Below are 16,829 nucleotides of genomic sequence, written 5' to 3' on the forward strand. Positions count from 1 at the left end.
TTGCTGAACAAAGAGACCTTGGAGTGCAGGTTCATAGCTCCTTGAAAGTGGAGTCGCAGGTAGATAGGATAGTGAAGAAGGCGTTTGGTATGCTTTCCTTTATTGGTCAGAGTATTGAGTACAGGAGTTGCGAGGTCATGTTGCGGCTGTACAGGACGTTGGTTGGAATATTGCGTGCAATTCTTTCCCTGGAGCGTCGGAGGCTGAGGGGTGACCTTATAGAGGTTTACAAAATTATGAGGGGCATGGTCAGGATAAATAGACAAAGTCTTTTCCCTGGGGTCGGGGAGTCCAGAACTAGAGGTCATAGGTTTAGGGTGAGAGGGGAAAGATATAAAAGAGACCTAAGGGGCAACTTTTTCACGCAGAGGGTGGTACGTTTATGGAATGAGCTGCCAGAGGAAGTGGTGGGGGCTGGTCCAATTGTAATATTTAAGAGGCATTTGGATGGGTATATGAATAGGAAGGGTTTGGCGGAATATGGGCTGGGTGCTGGCAGATGGGACTAGATTGGGTTGGGATATCTGGTCGGCATGGACGGGTTGGACCGAAGGGTCTGTTTCCATGCTGTACATCTCTATGACTCTCTGACTTCCTGCCCACTGCACATCATACTGTCTGTAGGAAAACCGAAGTTCGGGCAAAAGCCCTTCATCAGAGAGCTTTTGTCCAATATGTCAATTTTCCTGCTCCTTGGATGCTGCCTGACCTGCTGTGCTTTTCCAGCACCACACTCTTGACTCTAATCTCCAGCATCTGCAGTATTCACTTTTGCCTAGTTGATTTTAACCCCACTGCGAATCCTCTTCCAAGGATTCCTACCTTTAAGAAATTCTCTCTCTACAAGGATCTCAGTGAGTTTTTCTCTCACTGCAACCTTTAGGTCATCTCCTCTGCTCTGAAGCTCTGCAGCCACATTCTGAAACAGACTCGCTATTAGAACCACATCTCCTTCCTCAGTGCCAAATTCATGATGAAGGGCTTTTGCCCAAAATGTCGATTTTCCTGCTCCTCGAATGCTGCCTGACCTGCTGTGTTTTTCCAGCACCATACTGTTGACTCTAATTTCCAGCATCTGCAATACTCATTTTTTCCGTCATACTGTCTGATCCTAGTTCTTATTTACTCACTCACTTGGGGTGCCTCAGCCCATAGAGTCATAGAGATGTACAGCATGGAAACAGACTCTTCGGTCCAACCCATCCATGCTGACCAGATAACCCAATCCAATCTAGTCCCACCTGCCAGCACCCAGCCCATATCCCTCCAAACCCTTTCTATTCATATACCCATCCAAATGCCTCTTAAATGTTGCAATTGGACCAGCCTCCACCACTTTCTCTGGCAGCTCATTCCATACACGTACCACCCTCTGCGTGAAAACGTTGCCCCTTAGGTCTCTTTTATATCTTTCCCCTCTCACCCTAAGCCTATGCCCTCTAGTTCTGGACTCCCTGACCCCAGGGAAAAGACTTTGTCTATTTATCCTATCCATGCCCCACATCTCCTGCTCCATTACGGTTGCTAACATTCCTTTCAGTTACTTTCATCTCATTCAATGTCTTCTTTTCTGTCATCATCTTTTCATTCTATTCAGAGAGGTACCATGTTCAATGTCCTCATTGTCCTCCTCAGAATACTGCTGCCACTCTCCCTGCTCCTCAGCATCCATGGTATGCTCTCTCTTTCTCTCTCTCTTTTTGTCTGCTCCAGTTGTGTAGGGGCACAGCATGTCAGGATTGTACCTTGTCTGGAACATACTGCAAAGCCCTATCAGAGCAATCCAAACATCTGGCCGTCATCTTCAGGAGCCCTCTTGTCTTTTCCACAATGGCCCTGGTGAAAACTGTGCTGCATTGTATCTGTATTCATAGAATCATAGAATCCCTACAGTGTGGAAACAGGCCATTTTGTACCAACAAGTCCACACCAACCCTCCAAAGAGTATCCTACCCAGACCAAATCACTGATCCTATTATTCTACATGTCCCCTGACTAATACATCTAACCTACACATCCCTGAACACTATGAGCAATTTAACATGGCCAATTCACTCAACCTGTACATCTTTGGACTCTACCTCAGTCAGTGAGCTCCATAAAGGAGCCAGAAACCAGGTTTGGAGAGGTCTCCCAGCAGCCATGCACATGTGGTATTCAACCCTTGGAATGAGGCAGGAACTTGTGAGTTATCAAGAATATAGACATCATAGCATCTTCCAAGATATGGCAGTCCCCTCAGCTTTTGCGCTGTCCACATTCAGGTTTAAAGGCTAATATCCCCTAATTTCCCCTTCAACCCCTGGCCTACCACATTGCCGTGCTGACCATAATGATCCACTGTTCCCCACCCTAATCCCCACTCCCACCATTGAAGCCAGGGTAGTGGTGTCTTTGAAAACCTCCTCTTCCCCACTCTACTCCAGGTCCTTCAATTTAGTATAAGAGCTGACCCATAGATTTGGAATTGAACCCTTCAGTGTCATTCACCCATTAGCCACGCAACCTAATTCAGCTCATCACCAGACTTGGCTTCCCTACTTTCTGCTTCCTTGCATGGACTGGCCCCTGATCAACCCAAACCTCAGGACGAAGCACAGCTCAGCCCTCTGAGTGATGTCTCTACAGCCAACAGATTGATTGAAGCTGACCTGTAGAACCGGGTCTCAAACCCCACACTGGAAGGACACTGAGCCCTTGACCTTGATCGCAAGAAGCACCTGACTGTCTGAGACCACCTCTTTGGACTGGGATCAGAGAGTGTCTTTTATTGAGTATGATGACAGTTACTTACTGACAATAATCCCCTTTTTCTACACTAGCGATAACCATGACAAGCTGGTCTGTCTGCTTTACAAGTTAAGGTAAGACAGAGATGCTGTGAACAGCCAAGTGCAAAGTAAGTGCCAAGGAAGCAAGTTAAAAGCCATAGAATACATCCTGTGTAGATGTAAGAGATGGATGTGTCATCTGGCAGGAGCATTACAATATAAGGTGTCAGTGAACAGTGAGGAAGTCTAAAGTATGTTTTAAATTGCTCCAAGATCAGCCATGAGGATGTGGTGAGGTTAGGTGCTTTGCCAGTGTCAACCTCTGTTGACAAAAGGTGGAGGCAGTTGCTTCCCATAAAGATGATGGTGAATGCAGCTTCTGCTTAGTAACCGCTCTGACTTTCCTGTTGGCAACTAGGGCCATCCGATTTCTTGCCAATGCTTGTGAGCTGTGTGGAAAGAAGACGAGATGAGCTATTAATGTGATATAAATGCATGAAAATAAGGTGATTACCATTTATTAGTGAGATTCTAAACTCAATGTTAAAACCTGAAGGGGAAAAAATGCAGCTTTTTTCTTAACATCGACAATCAGATTTATTCATTCTCACCGTGTTTTCCCAAATTACTCAACATTGCCCACATTGCACCAGGGCTGGGAAAATTCCACCCAATATTCGAGTTTGTGCTGAGCCAGTGCTTTAGAAAACCATCATAGCTTCCTTATGTTTGTTCTCAATGTATGTATTTTAAAAAAAAACACGATTCCAAACCCCTCTTTAGCCACTTTCTCAACAGAGACCATAAGACATAGGAGCAGAAATAAGACCATTCAGACCATTCAATCATGGCTGATGTGTTTCACATACCCATTCTCCCGCTTTCTCCCCGTAACCCTTGATTCCCTTTGATACTCAAGAACATGTCTATCTCCGTCTTAAATATACTTAATGACCTAGCCTCCACAGCCTCTGCTACAACCTTCTATGATTGTGCACATGTAGAACCAATCACTTTATTCCTGAACTGCCTTTAGAATGTGCACTTTATTTTGGAATTGCCTCTTGATTGATTGATTTATTGTTTTCACATGTGCCGGGATACAGTGAAATGTGTTGTTTTGCAAACTATGCAGGCATACAAAGTGTATCAGGGTAGCAGAGCAGAGTGTAGAATATAGTGTTGCAGCCACAAAGAAGGTGCAGAGAGAGAGAGAAAGAGGTCACCGCCGCATTGTTTGGTGCTCCCTCAATCACAGGCTGCTTCTCTTCTGCATTTGTTGCTGATAGGTTCACCAGTGAAGCACAGGAGAGAGTCAGCTTGTGATTAGAGAAGCAGCTCCTTACAGATTTGTCACTGCTACTTACCTGCATGCAAAAGAGTCTTTTCCACAGACTGTAGAGAGAGGTGCATGGTCAGATTTTGGGCTGACCATGTTGGGAACAACAACCAGATCATCAACCATTGCACAACCAGTTAATGCTCAAAAATATTACATTCAAATTTTTATTAAAATCTTAAAATTGTTGTTTAGTAGTAATTGTATTGTATCATCTTAAAATTTGTCTTTCATTTAGGTGAAGAAAACTGTGCTTGCAGATAATGATCCATTTGCCAAATACCATTACTTGGTAAAAGTCTTCACAGGTCATCGAAGAGGAGCAGGCACTACATCTAAGGTCTGGAAAATGAAAATACAGGCAAATACTATAGAAATTAATTAAATTGAAATATTAATAGAGTAATTGGGGCTTCAAGACAATCTGCAGAAATCACGGAAGGAATAAAACAGTTAATTAAATGTTATAATCAGAGTGTAATACATTTTTCATTAATTGCAGTTACTGATATAACTAGTCGAAGAGTCATAAATTTTTGACTTATTTCTTGAATTTGGACAATGCTGGTAAGATCCCAGTAATTGCACACTGAGAAGTTGGGTCTTTTCCTTGAAGAACTGCTGTTAGGTCAGGACTTTCAGGATTTGAGCCTTGGATCAGAAAAGGAGATTTTATAGCTTGTGCTTCCCAGAACTCCATAATAAATCATATTCTTGACACAAAAGTTGACAGCTTACAAGATTTATAATTTCTTACATTGCTCCTTTGTGTGACATAATGATATCTGTTTGGAGGTGGGTATGGTTCTGTTGTTTGCAAAATTCTCCAAACGTGGGCCACTTTGGGATGGGGTCAATCTAACAGTTACCCACTGTTTTACTGGTCCCACCTACTCACCTCCCAGAGCCTGGGAGAATACTGCCTGGTGTCAGTACTTGGATGAGAATCTTAGCCATTGACATCTGGCTATGACATCATGGCAGAGCTAACAGAATTACTGCTTCTTGCCTAAACTCAATGAAAATAATGCAAGATGGATGATGCTAATGTGATAACTCAATACAATTGGAACCTGGCCACATGGATTGGCATTTGTAAATGTACAACTCAATCTCCAAATTTTTTTATACACTTATGACAACATTCCATGATTTTTGACACTAGGACCAGAAAAATTCCTCGCTTTTGGATCAATTGCAAAATTCAGCTTACTTTCCTACTCATAAAAATGTCTAAACTTCAAGTCTGACAGTTGGCAATTTTGGAGTTGTGACAATAAGATGCATAACACATTGCTTTATTATTATTTACTTAGGTAGTAATGATGCTGTATGGTTCAGCAGGCCAAAGTGACTCCCATCACCTGACTGATCCGAAGAAACCAGTCTTTCAACAAGGGTCAGTGGATGAGTTTCTCCTTGCTACTCCATTCCCATTGGGCAACCTCACCAGCATTAGACTGTGGCACAATAATTCAGGATCCAGTCCATCCTGGTAAATGTACTTTAGTGATTCATTCTCTAGTGCTTTCACAATCCTGTACAGCATTCTTTTACAAGGCACATCTTCTGCTGTTTTACTGTGTGCATTAAACCTGATGAAGCTTAACTTACTACAGAATGAATTCTTTTTTTAAACGGCTGAACTCTCATTAACTGCAGGTACATCAATCATGTAATCGTACAAGATCCAGAAACAGGAAAGCAATGGTACTTTTTCTGCAATTGCTGGTTAGCTGTTGATGCTGGACAATTTGTCCTTGATAAAACCTTCCATCTCGCTTCTGAGGCAGAAATGAAAGATTTCAGGTATATTCCTAACATTTCATATGAAGAGCTGTGCTTATGTTTTCCTTCCCAATGTCAGGTCTTAATCAACTAGGAGAAAGTGAGGACTGCAGGTGCTGGAGATCAGAGTTGAGGAGTGTGTTGCTGGAAAAGCACCGCCGATCAGGCAGCATCCAAAGAACTGGAAAATTGACATTTTGAGCATAAACATTTCGTCAGGAATGAGGCTTGTGGCCCAAGGGGCTGAGAGTTAAATGGGAGGGGGGTGGGGCTGGGGGAAGGTAGCTGGGAATGTGATAAGTAGATAAAGGTGGGGTGAAGGCGATAGGTCGGACAGGAGGGTGGAGCGGATAGGTGGGAAGGAAGATGGACAGATAGGACAGGTCAAGAGGATGGTGCCGAGTCGGAAGGTTGGATCTGGGATAAGTTGGGGGGAGGGGAAATGAGGAAACTGGTGAAATCCACATTGATCCCGTATGGTTGGAGGGTCCCAAGACGGAAGGTGAGGCGTACTTCCTGTAGGCATCAGGTAGTTAGGGTTTGGCGGTGGGGGAGGCCCAGGACTTACATTTCCCTGGCAGAATGGGAGGGGGAATTAAAATGTTTGGCCACAGGGCGGTGGGGGTATTTAGTGTGTGTGTCCCAAAGATGCTTTCTGAAATGTTCCGCACGTTGGCATCCTGTTTCCCCAATGTAGAGGAGAGTACATCAGGTGCAACGGACACAGTAGATGTCGCGTGTTGAAGCACCGGTAAATCTCTGTAGGATGTGGAAGGATCCTTTGGGGCCTTGGATATGGTGAGGGGGGAGGTGTGGGCGCTGGTTTTGCACTTCTTGTGGTGGCAGGGCAAGGTGCCGGGAGGGGAGGGAGGGTTGGTGAGGGGTGTGGACCTAACAAAGAAGTCGCAGAGGGCATGGTCTCTCCAGAACGCAGATATAGGTGGGGAAGGAAATATATCCCCATGGTGGGGTCCACTTGTAGGTGACAGAAATGGTGGAGGATGATGCGATATATCGGGGAGGTTGGTGAGACTCCCCTACATTGGGGAGACAGGATGCCAACGTGCGAACCTTTCAGAGAACATCTCTGAGACACACGCACTAAACAACCCAACTGCCCTGTGGCCAAACACTTTAACTCCCCCTCCCACTCTGCCAAGGACATGCAAGTCCCAGGCCTCCTCCACTGCCAAGCCCTAACTACCGGATGCCTAGAGGAAGAACACCTCATCTTTCGCCTTGGGACTCTCCAACCACACAGGATCAATGTGGATTTCACCAGTTTCCTCATTTCCCCTCCCCCCAACTTATCCCAGATCCAACCTTCCAACTCGGCACCGCGCTCTTGAACTATCTTACCTGTCCATCTTCCTTCCCACCTAGCCGCTCCACCCTCCTCTTCGACCTATCACCTTGACCCCCACCATAATCTGCCTATTGCATTCCCAGCTACCTTCTCCCAGCCCCACCTCCCTCCCATTTATCTCTCAGCCGTGACTCACAAGCCTCATTCCTGATGAAGGGCTTATGTTTGAAATGTCAATTCTCCAGTTCCTTGAATGCTGCCTGAATAGCTGTGCTTTTCCAGCAACACACTCTTCAACTATGTCAGGTATTGGTCACTTTCTCCTAACAGTGGACAGAGTATATTAGTTTCAGGTAGCATGCCACTGACGAGTAAGTTAACATTAGATATTCTTCCACCTATTTGGCTGTCAAGTCCAAAGGTACGTGAGACCCGAACCCAGACCTTTTAGCTCAGAGGGCTGCACCATAGTGCTGTACTGCTTTTGGTTCAAAATTCTCATCCTTGTGTTCGAATTCCTTTGTGGCTTTTCCCTTCCCTGACATTTTCTCTGCCTTACAAGTATCCCCAAAATTCTCAATTTTTATCATTCCGGTATCTTTTGAACCTTTACTTCCCTTTGCTTTCGGGTATCTCAGTCCCATGCTCTAGAATTCCCTCTCTGAATTGCTCAGCCTCTCCAGCTCATTTCCTGAATTCGCTGCTCACAATGTGGTCTCCTCTACATTCGGGAAACGAAGTGTAGACTGGGTGACCACTTCGCAGAACACCTACATTCTGTCAGCAAAAATGACCCTGAACTTCCAGTTGCCTTCCACCTCAGCACACCTTCGTGTTCTCTGGCTAATACCTCTGTCTCAGGCTTGCTGCAGTGCTCCAGTGAAGCTCAGTGCAAGCTGGAAGAACAGAACCTCATTTTATACTTGGAACTCTACAGCCTTCTGGACTCACTATCGAATTCAACAACTTTAGGGCTTGATCACCTTCCCCACGCTTTTCCCCACCTGCACACACCAAGCCTTGCTATCACATTGTCTGCTATTACACTCATCCATTGTTAACTACCAATAGTCCCCATTAACAGTTACTTATTCTCCCAGGTTGACCAATTGCTACTCCTTTGTCTGTCCAACTGTTCTTCCTTCTCTTTGGGCTCTATCCTCACCTATCCTCACTCTTTATCCCCTCCCCACCCACCTTCTGCATAAAGAATTTTTTTTTTCCCCAGTTACCATAAGTTCTGAAGAAGGGTCCCAAAACATTAACTCTGATTTTCGCCACAGATGCTGAGCTTTTCCAGAAATTTCCATTTTTGTTTCTGATTTCCAGCATCCACAATTCTTTCTACAACACTGAAAAGAAATGAAAGATAGATTGTTAAAATTAAAATTTCTCGACAGGTCCATTAACAATCAAAGAGTGAACAGATATAGTTTAATACTCAATTGAAGTATTAACTTTTTCAGCTGCTGATGGGGCTATTATTTATTATCTTTGCATTTTATAATTAGGTTAGAATTTGCACTTTTGTGCTTTTCTAGGATGTCAAGGAGGCTAGTACATTTCACAATGATCTGTGTAAAGCACTTCATAAGCAATTGTAAATCAATATTTTAATACTGACTTTGTGATGTTCCTATTTTTGCTTTTCCAACACATGAAACTTAATGTCAAATGTGTGACTATATTATGTTTGATATCACTTTGACATGGATCCAGTGACTAGTCTGTGATATTAACATAAACAACACACTTTTTTAACTTGTATACATCTTAGGATACTTTGAAAGAATTCATAACTGACACCTGTCCTGTTTGATGTGTTCCAGCAATCTGTTCTTCATAAAAACATCTGAAAGTTTCACGGATCAACATATCTGGTTTTCGATATTTGCTCGACCCCCAAGGAGCTCCTTCACCAGAGTGCAGCGGGTCTCTTGCTGCTTCTCTCTCCTCTTGTGTACGATGTTGACCAACATCATGTTCTGGGGAACAGCTGATAATGGGACTGAACAGGAGGAGCAATTGGGTAAGCAGTCTGTTGCAGTAAACTATTTAGTGGTGAAAATAAAAATAAAATATGTCAAATAAAGCTAGGGGATGCTGCAAACATTAGGCTGTAGGCTCTGACAGGAGCTTTTGCCTGAAACGTCGATTTTCCTGCTCCTCGGATGCTGCCTGACCTGCTGGGCTTTTCCAGCACTAGGTAAAAACAATGACTGCAGATGCTGGAAACCAGATTCTGGATCAGTGGTGCTGTGCTCTTCCAGCATTTTCCAGCACTACTCTGATCTAAACTCTGACAAGGGGTGCTACCTGAAATGTTGACCTATTTGCTCCATTCCAGATGTTGACGAATTCAAGCCAATATTTCAAGCATTTTGGGAGTTCACTTGACGGTTTTCACCTGAAGGTGCTTCCCTTTATAAATTATAGTTAAAACATTTTAAATGTTCCTCCTGTAACTTTCCAATGTACTCATTATTCATGTATTAAGCAAACAATCGGGCTTAGTGGTTTACTTGGCTCTGAAGGCCAATACAAGTGAACATGGTCTTTTCTTGTTTCTATACAGGATAATTTTTCATGTTTTAAATGTATTTCATATTTGTTTAAAGAACTTTGCTTTCCAACATCAACACTAAAATACATGTGGGAATTATAGAAATGATGAATGGAAATGTGGGGTTGGTTACAAAGTGGTGCTGTAATCAAAGAGTTCAAAAGATTTAAACATGAAACTGAAGCTCTAGTAATCTAATCCAATAGTCAAGATTTGGGCTCCAGCTCATTCTTTTGCTATTATTTGTAATTTTTATTTATTGTATCATGTTTTTAAGAATTTGGTTAGGAGCTTGTTTAATGTCTCCTGAATTAGTACATTATAGGTTTTGAGCAAAATATTTTTAATCCATAACTTTGAGGAACTTTAATACCCAACCGTGCTGAGGCTATGAAGCACATTCCTTTTTGAAATTTAGATTAAAGCTTTCTTTTTGCACTAAAATTAACTGATAATTTATCTCATCGCTTTGTGCAAGTTGGCGGCTGTGTTTCCCCTCTGAAAATAAATTACTGACTTCAGATTAATTCCCCGACTGTAAAATTTATTGAGATATCCTGAAGACATGGAATACACTATATAAATTAATAGTTACTCTTTAACCATCAAAGGAGCACCCTCACTGCATCAGTGAATCATCTTTGTAAAGATGACCATTGAAGGTTAAATTCAGTAAATCTGCTTTTCCATCACACTAACAGCAAAGGTCCAATCCATGGTCATTTTGAATGAGGTATCCTAGTAACACCATTGGTGTTCTGAGTGTCATCTTACTGCAAAGTATAGGAAAGCTGGCATTTTGACTAATCATGTTGGGATAAGATTACTGAAACATAACTTTGCACTTTGCCTTTTCACTCATTAGACAGAAAGGATTTTCATTCCATTAGTAGCCTTGGCTGAGAAGATTGGGGTGAATCCAAAGAGATTATTTAAATATGTTAAAAGAATAACTAGAGAGAGAATAGAGCCCCTCAGGAGCAAAGTGGACATGTATGTTTAGAACCGCAGGAGATGGATGAGGTCCTCAATGAATATTTCTCCTCTGTGTTTACCATGGAGAAAAATGTAAAGACTTGGTGACGTGGGGAAGTTAGTGGTCATACCTTGGGGACAGTCCATATCGCAGGAGGTGTTGGACGTATTAGAATGTATGGAGCTGGATAAATCTGACCCTGACTAGACATATCCAAGAACACTGCAAAGAGTCGAGAGAAGAAATTGTGAGGACCCTTGCTGATATTTTTTAGTGTTATCATTAGCCACGGGTGTGGTCCTGGAAGACCGGAGGGTAGCATGTGTGCCCTTATTCAAGATGAGCTACAAAGAAAAACCTGGGAACTTTAGATCAATAAGCCTAACATCTGTGGTAGGTAAGTTACTTGAGAAGATTTTGAGAGATAAAATATACATGCAGTTGGAAAGACAGGGTTTGATTGGGAGTAGTCGGCATGGCTTTGTGCATGGGAGATCATGCCTCACAAATTTGTTAGAGCTCTTTGAAGTGACAAGGAAGGATGATGAGGGCAGGGTGATAGACGTAGTCTATATGGATTTCAGTAAGGTATTTGATAAGGTTCCACATGGTAGGTTGCTCTGGAAGGTTAGATCGCATGGAATCCAGGGGGAACTGGCAAATTAGATTCACAATTGGCTTGGTGATAGAAAGCAGAGGGTAATAGTGGAAGGATGCTTGTCGGATCACAGGCCTGTGACTGGTGGAGTGCCTCAGAGGTCGGTGCTGGGCCCTCGGCTGTTGTTATCTGTATCAATGGTTTGGATGAGAATGTAGAACGCATGTTTAGTAAGTTTGCTAATGACACTAAAATAGGTGGTATCATGGATAGTGAGGAAGGTTATCAGAAATTGCAGCAGGACCTTGATCAGCTGGGGAAGTGGACTGAGAAATGTCAAGTGGAGTTTAATATAGTGAAGTGTGAAGTCTTGCATTTTGGAAAGTCAAGGTAGGAGTTTCATGGTGAATGGTAAGGCCATAAGGAGTGCAGTAGAACAGAGGAAACAGGTGCACGGTTCTCAGAAAGTGGACAAATAGACAGGGCAGTGAAGAAAGCTTCATCAGTCAGGGCATTGAATATCAAAGTTGGGAAGTTACATTGCAGTTGTACAGGATGTTGGTGAGGCCCTGCTTGGAGTATTGTGTTCAATTTTGGGCAATTTGCTATAGGAAGAATGTTATTAAACTGGAAAGAGTGCAGAAGAAATTTGCAAGGATATTGCCTGGACTCAACGGTCTGAGAGATTGGACAAGTTAGGATTTTTTTCTTTAGAGCGTAGGAGACTGTGGGGGTATCTTATAGAAGTGTATAAGATCATGAGAGGCCTGGATAGGGTGGATGCACTCAGTCTTTTTCCCAGGGTTGGGGAATCAAAGACTAAAGGGCATCAGTTTAAGGTTAGAGGGGAAAAAAATAAAAGGGAACCTGAGGAGCAACTTTTTTTATACACAGGTTGGTGTGCATATGGAATGAACTGCCAGCGGAAGTGGTTGAAGCGGTACATTAAAATATTTAAAAGACATTTGGACAAATACATGGATAAGAAAGGATTAGAAGGGTATGAGCCAAGTGCAGGGAAATGGGGTTAGCGTGGGTAGACATTTTGGTCAGCATAGACCAGTTTGGGCCAAAGGGCCTGTATGCATGCTGTTGGACCCTATAACTCTATAACTATGAATTGGATTTGAACCTAGAGACTAGAGGATGGTTGAAATTAATTGTTACAACGTGAACGTGGAAAATTAATCAAGATATTCTCTGCAGTTCATTTTTAACTGAGAAAGATTTTATCTTTTCATCAGCCTGAAAGCAATCTGGGCATTTCAACCAATTCTCTCGGAATTGTATAGGAAATCTTCAATTGTTTTAAGGAGGCACCTGTGTATACAAATCATGTCTTTCCTGACCAGGCATGGTGAATTCTCCCTCCTCTGGATAACTGAATATTTTGTCATCTTCAGCCATTCCTTGCCCTCTCGTATCTTTCATCCAATATCCAAATCAATGGATTTTCTCTGACATGATTCCAATTTACTCCATCTGATCATAGAAAGATTAGGATGAATTTTACTCTCTTTGGGTTGGATGAAGTTAGAGAGAAGTGATTATTAAACTGTGAAAGGTCTCAGTTCAGACAGCAACTCGATATCAGTCCACATGGCCTTTTCAGATTTTTAATATTATAATGAGGCTGTGTGGTTCAATTTTGTCTTTACTCATCATTTGAAATTTAACCTGGCTCCAGGAATTCTCCCAAATAAATAGAATTGAGGAACTGCTGTATCATGAGGCAAGCCCTTCAACATGTGGCTAACATGCCTGTCTGGCCAGGCTCCTGATATTGGAAACTTCTGACCGTTTTGATAATACCCAAACCTTTCCAACTGAGGTCTATAATCTCCTGTCCCAAAGAAGCATCCAGATTTCCCTAGGCCCCTGAACACTCAGTACCCAAGCCTTTTCCATCCAAACTCTGACCTCCCACCTTCCCTACGTCTTCTGGTCTCTCTCCAAGATTTTCAAGTTTTCTTTCCACTCCCAGGCTTTTGACCTTACCCCAGATCTTCCAATCTTCCCTATGTTTCCAATCTCTCTCAAGGCCTCACACCTCCTGCTGCCCAGCTCTGACCCCTCAAGCCTCTGATGGTGGCATTTGATCTCTCATAAGTAGGATTTTAATGCTCCCCGCCTCAGGAATCCAAGGATCAGAGCCCATCCCACCAGGTTAGGGTTGTAACATATCTTGTCCTGTGCCCTTTTCCAGTCTGGCCCTGCCCAACTGGGCATCAAGCTTGACAATCAGGCTGATTCCCAGACTCGAGTCCTGCCAGGGTTGTGGAGTTAAGCCTTTTCTGTGCTTTGCATGCTCCCATTTGCACCTGCCAGTCAAGAAAGTTCTTAGCAGTTGTTTCAGTATAAACAATGTTATCATTGTTCTCGTGTCTTGGCACCACTACTTATGTAATCTCCATCTCTATCCTTTGTCTATCTTGTTTTCCTCTTGACAACTTCATGCACAAAATGGGGTTACAAGTTCCATGTGCACATTGATGACTTCTCAGTCTGCCCTGTCTGCTGCCATTCTCAATTCCTCTATTACCCCTCTACTATCAGGCTGCTTGCCCAATAACCAGTTATGGGTGAACTTCCATTTCTTTCACTCTAACATTGGGAAGACTGAAGCCTGAAGTATTTTGCACCTGCCAAAATTTTGTACCTTTTGCCACTGGTTGGTATAGTGAACAGACCTGGGCACAAATGGACCATAAGACATAGAGCAGAAATTAGGTCATTCATCCCATTGAGTCTGCCCCACTATTCAATCACGGCTAATAAGTTTCTCAACCCCATTTTCCTGCTTTCCCCCAGTAACCCATCGTCCTCAAACGTTCCTCATATGTTAAGCTTTTCATTCCAGGGACCGTTCTTGTAAACCTTCTCTGAACACACTCCAGGACCAGTACATCCTTCCTGAGGTATAGAACCCAAAACTGTTCATAATACTCTAAATGTGGCCTGACCAGAACCTTATAGAGCCTCACAAATACAACCCTGGTTTTATTTTCAAGTCCTCTCAAAATAAATACCATCATTGCATTGACCATCCTAACTCCTGATTCAACTTGCAAGTTTACCTTGAGAGAATCCTGGACTAGAACGCTCAAGTTTCTTTGCACTTCAGACTTCTGTATTTTCTCCCCATTTGGAAAATAGTCCATGCCTCTATTCTTCCTACCAAACTACATGACCTCACACTTTCGCATGTTGTACTCCAGTTGCCACTTCTTTGCCCATTCTCCTAACCTGTCCAAAGTGTCTCTGCAGCCTCCCTGCCTCCTCAATGCAACCTGTCTCTCTACCTATCGTTGTATCTACAAACTTAGTCAGAATGCACTCAGTTCCTTCATCTATTTCATTAATGTATAAAGTGAAAAGTTGTGGTCCCTACACTGAGCCTTGTAGAACAACATTGTCACCAGCTGCCATCCTAGGAAAGATCCTTTTATCCGCACTCACTGCATTCTGGCAGATAACCAGGCTTCTATCCATGATAGCATCTTGCCTCTAACACCATGGGCCCTTGTCTTACTCAACAGCCTCTTGTGCAGCACCTTGTCAAAGGAATAATATATTGCCCTCGGAGGGAGGACAAAATAGGTTTGTAATAATTATATCTGGACTTCAGGGGTTACATTATGAGGAGTGTTTAGGCCTAGAATCTAGAAGATTAAAAGGTGATCCGATTAAAGACTTCAAGATACTAATAGGAAAAGACATGGTATATAAAGATAAACTATGTTATTAGGGAAGCAATAGCCTCGTGGTATTATCTTTGAGGAGAAAGTGAGGTCTGCAGATGCTGGAGATCAGAGCTGAAAATGTGTTGCTGGAAAAGCGCAGCAGGTCAGGCAGCATCCAGGGAACAGGGGAATCGACGTTTCAGGCATAAGCCCTTCTTCAGGAAACTGTTTCCTGAAGAAGGGCTTATGCCTGAAACGTCGATTCTCCTGTTCCCTGGATGCTGCCTGACCTGCTGCGCTTTTCCAGCAACACATTTTCAGCCCTAGTGGTATTATCGCTGTACTGTTAATCCAGAGAAATAGGGTAATATTCTGAGGACCTCAGTTGTAATCCCGGCAGATGGTAGAATTGTAATTCAATTTTTAAAAATCTGAAATTAAGAGTCTAATTAATGACCAGGAATCCACTGTCGATTGTTGGAAAAACCCATCTGGTTCACAATTATCCTTTAAGGATGGGAACTGATCCTTACCTGATCTGGCCTCCATGTGACTCCACAGCAATGTGTTTGACTCTTAACTGTCTTTTGAACAAGTAGGGATGGGCAATAAATGCTACCCTAGCCATGAATGAATGAAAAAGATCCACTGGTTTGAGGTTCTAGAACTAGTTGAAAAAGTCTAAAAATTAGGGCCAGACCACTCAGGAAAGGTAGGCAAAAGTGAGGACTGCAGATGCTGGAAATCAGAGTCTAGATCAGAGTGGTGCTGGGAAAGCACAGCCGGTCAGGCAGCATCCGAGGGAAAAGTGTTAGGAAGCATCTCTGTAGACAAAGGCTGATAAAAGTTAGCAATAATTGGAACTTTCTTTCACAAACCAGTTGACGTTAGGTCAGTTATAGGGTTATACAGCACAGAAATTGACCCCACAGTCCAACTCGTCTGGGCTTCCCAATCATCCTAATCATACCTAGCCCCATTTGCCAGCACTTGGCCCATATCCCTCTAAAACCTTCCCATTTATATACCCATCCAGATGCCGTTTAAATGTTGTAATGGTACTCGCCTCCATCACTTCCTCTGCAGCTTGTTCCATACACATACCACCCTCTGCGTGTAAAAGTTTCCCCTCAGGTCCTTTTATATGTAATATATTTTGATTAAGAAAAAAATAGATTTTTAAATATTACAACAAATACAAAACAATGCAATTCAAAACAGTACAAAAATAGTACAAAACTAAACCCAAATAATAAAAAAACTTCCCCAGCCCACCCTCCTATACGAATGTATAAACATATATAGAGAAGTATAAAATTAAAAAAAAACCTAAACTAGCTATTTAACTAACTAAATAAATACCTAACAACAAACAAATAAATAGTAATACCTCAGCCCAGCCAAACAAAACACTCATACATTCACAGTTCCTTCTCCCTGGTTATTGGACTCATGAAACACAATCGTTATGGCTATATAAAAGCCCTTGTTAGTGTGGCAGATAAATCTGTGTCCAAGTATTTCAAAAAGGATTGCCATGTCTTGTAAAAATTCTCAGTTTTGTGGTGTACCATATTTGTGAGGGGAATATGCTCCATAACAATCTTCCGCCAACTTGACAGGCCTGGGGGGTTTTCTGATGTCCAACCTAGCAAGGTATTCTTCCTTGCACAGAACGTAAGAATATTGAAAAGTTTTTCCTGATGCGAGTCTGCAGGAAATACAATGGGTAGACCCAAAAGGAGAGAAATAGGGTCCTTCTCCACCCCTACACCTAAAATCCTCTCCATTGCACCCACCACAGC

At 42.7% G+C, this 16,829-nt stretch overlaps 1 protein-coding gene across 1 annotated transcript in view; it reads left to right on the forward strand.

Moving 5' to 3' along the window:
- The window catches only part of LOC122558306 (polycystic kidney disease protein 1-like 2), a 134,249-nt gene that overhangs the window by 57,612 nt on the left and 59,808 nt on the right, over positions 1-16,829 (forward strand). The window contains exons 17-20 of the mRNA XM_043706723.1: positions 4,349-4,450; positions 5,427-5,605; positions 5,773-5,919; positions 9,034-9,233. Of these exons, the coding sequence (XP_043562658.1) occupies positions 4,349-4,450; positions 5,427-5,605; positions 5,773-5,919; positions 9,034-9,233 (628 nt within the window). The remainder of the gene's footprint in view (positions 1-4,348; positions 4,451-5,426; positions 5,606-5,772; positions 5,920-9,033; positions 9,234-16,829) is intronic.

This window comes from Chiloscyllium plagiosum, chromosome 17 (genome assembly GCF_004010195.1).
Source record: "Chiloscyllium plagiosum isolate BGI_BamShark_2017 chromosome 17, ASM401019v2, whole genome shotgun sequence".
In the NCBI taxonomy this organism is placed as follows: domain Eukaryota; kingdom Metazoa; phylum Chordata; class Chondrichthyes; order Orectolobiformes; family Hemiscylliidae; genus Chiloscyllium; species Chiloscyllium plagiosum.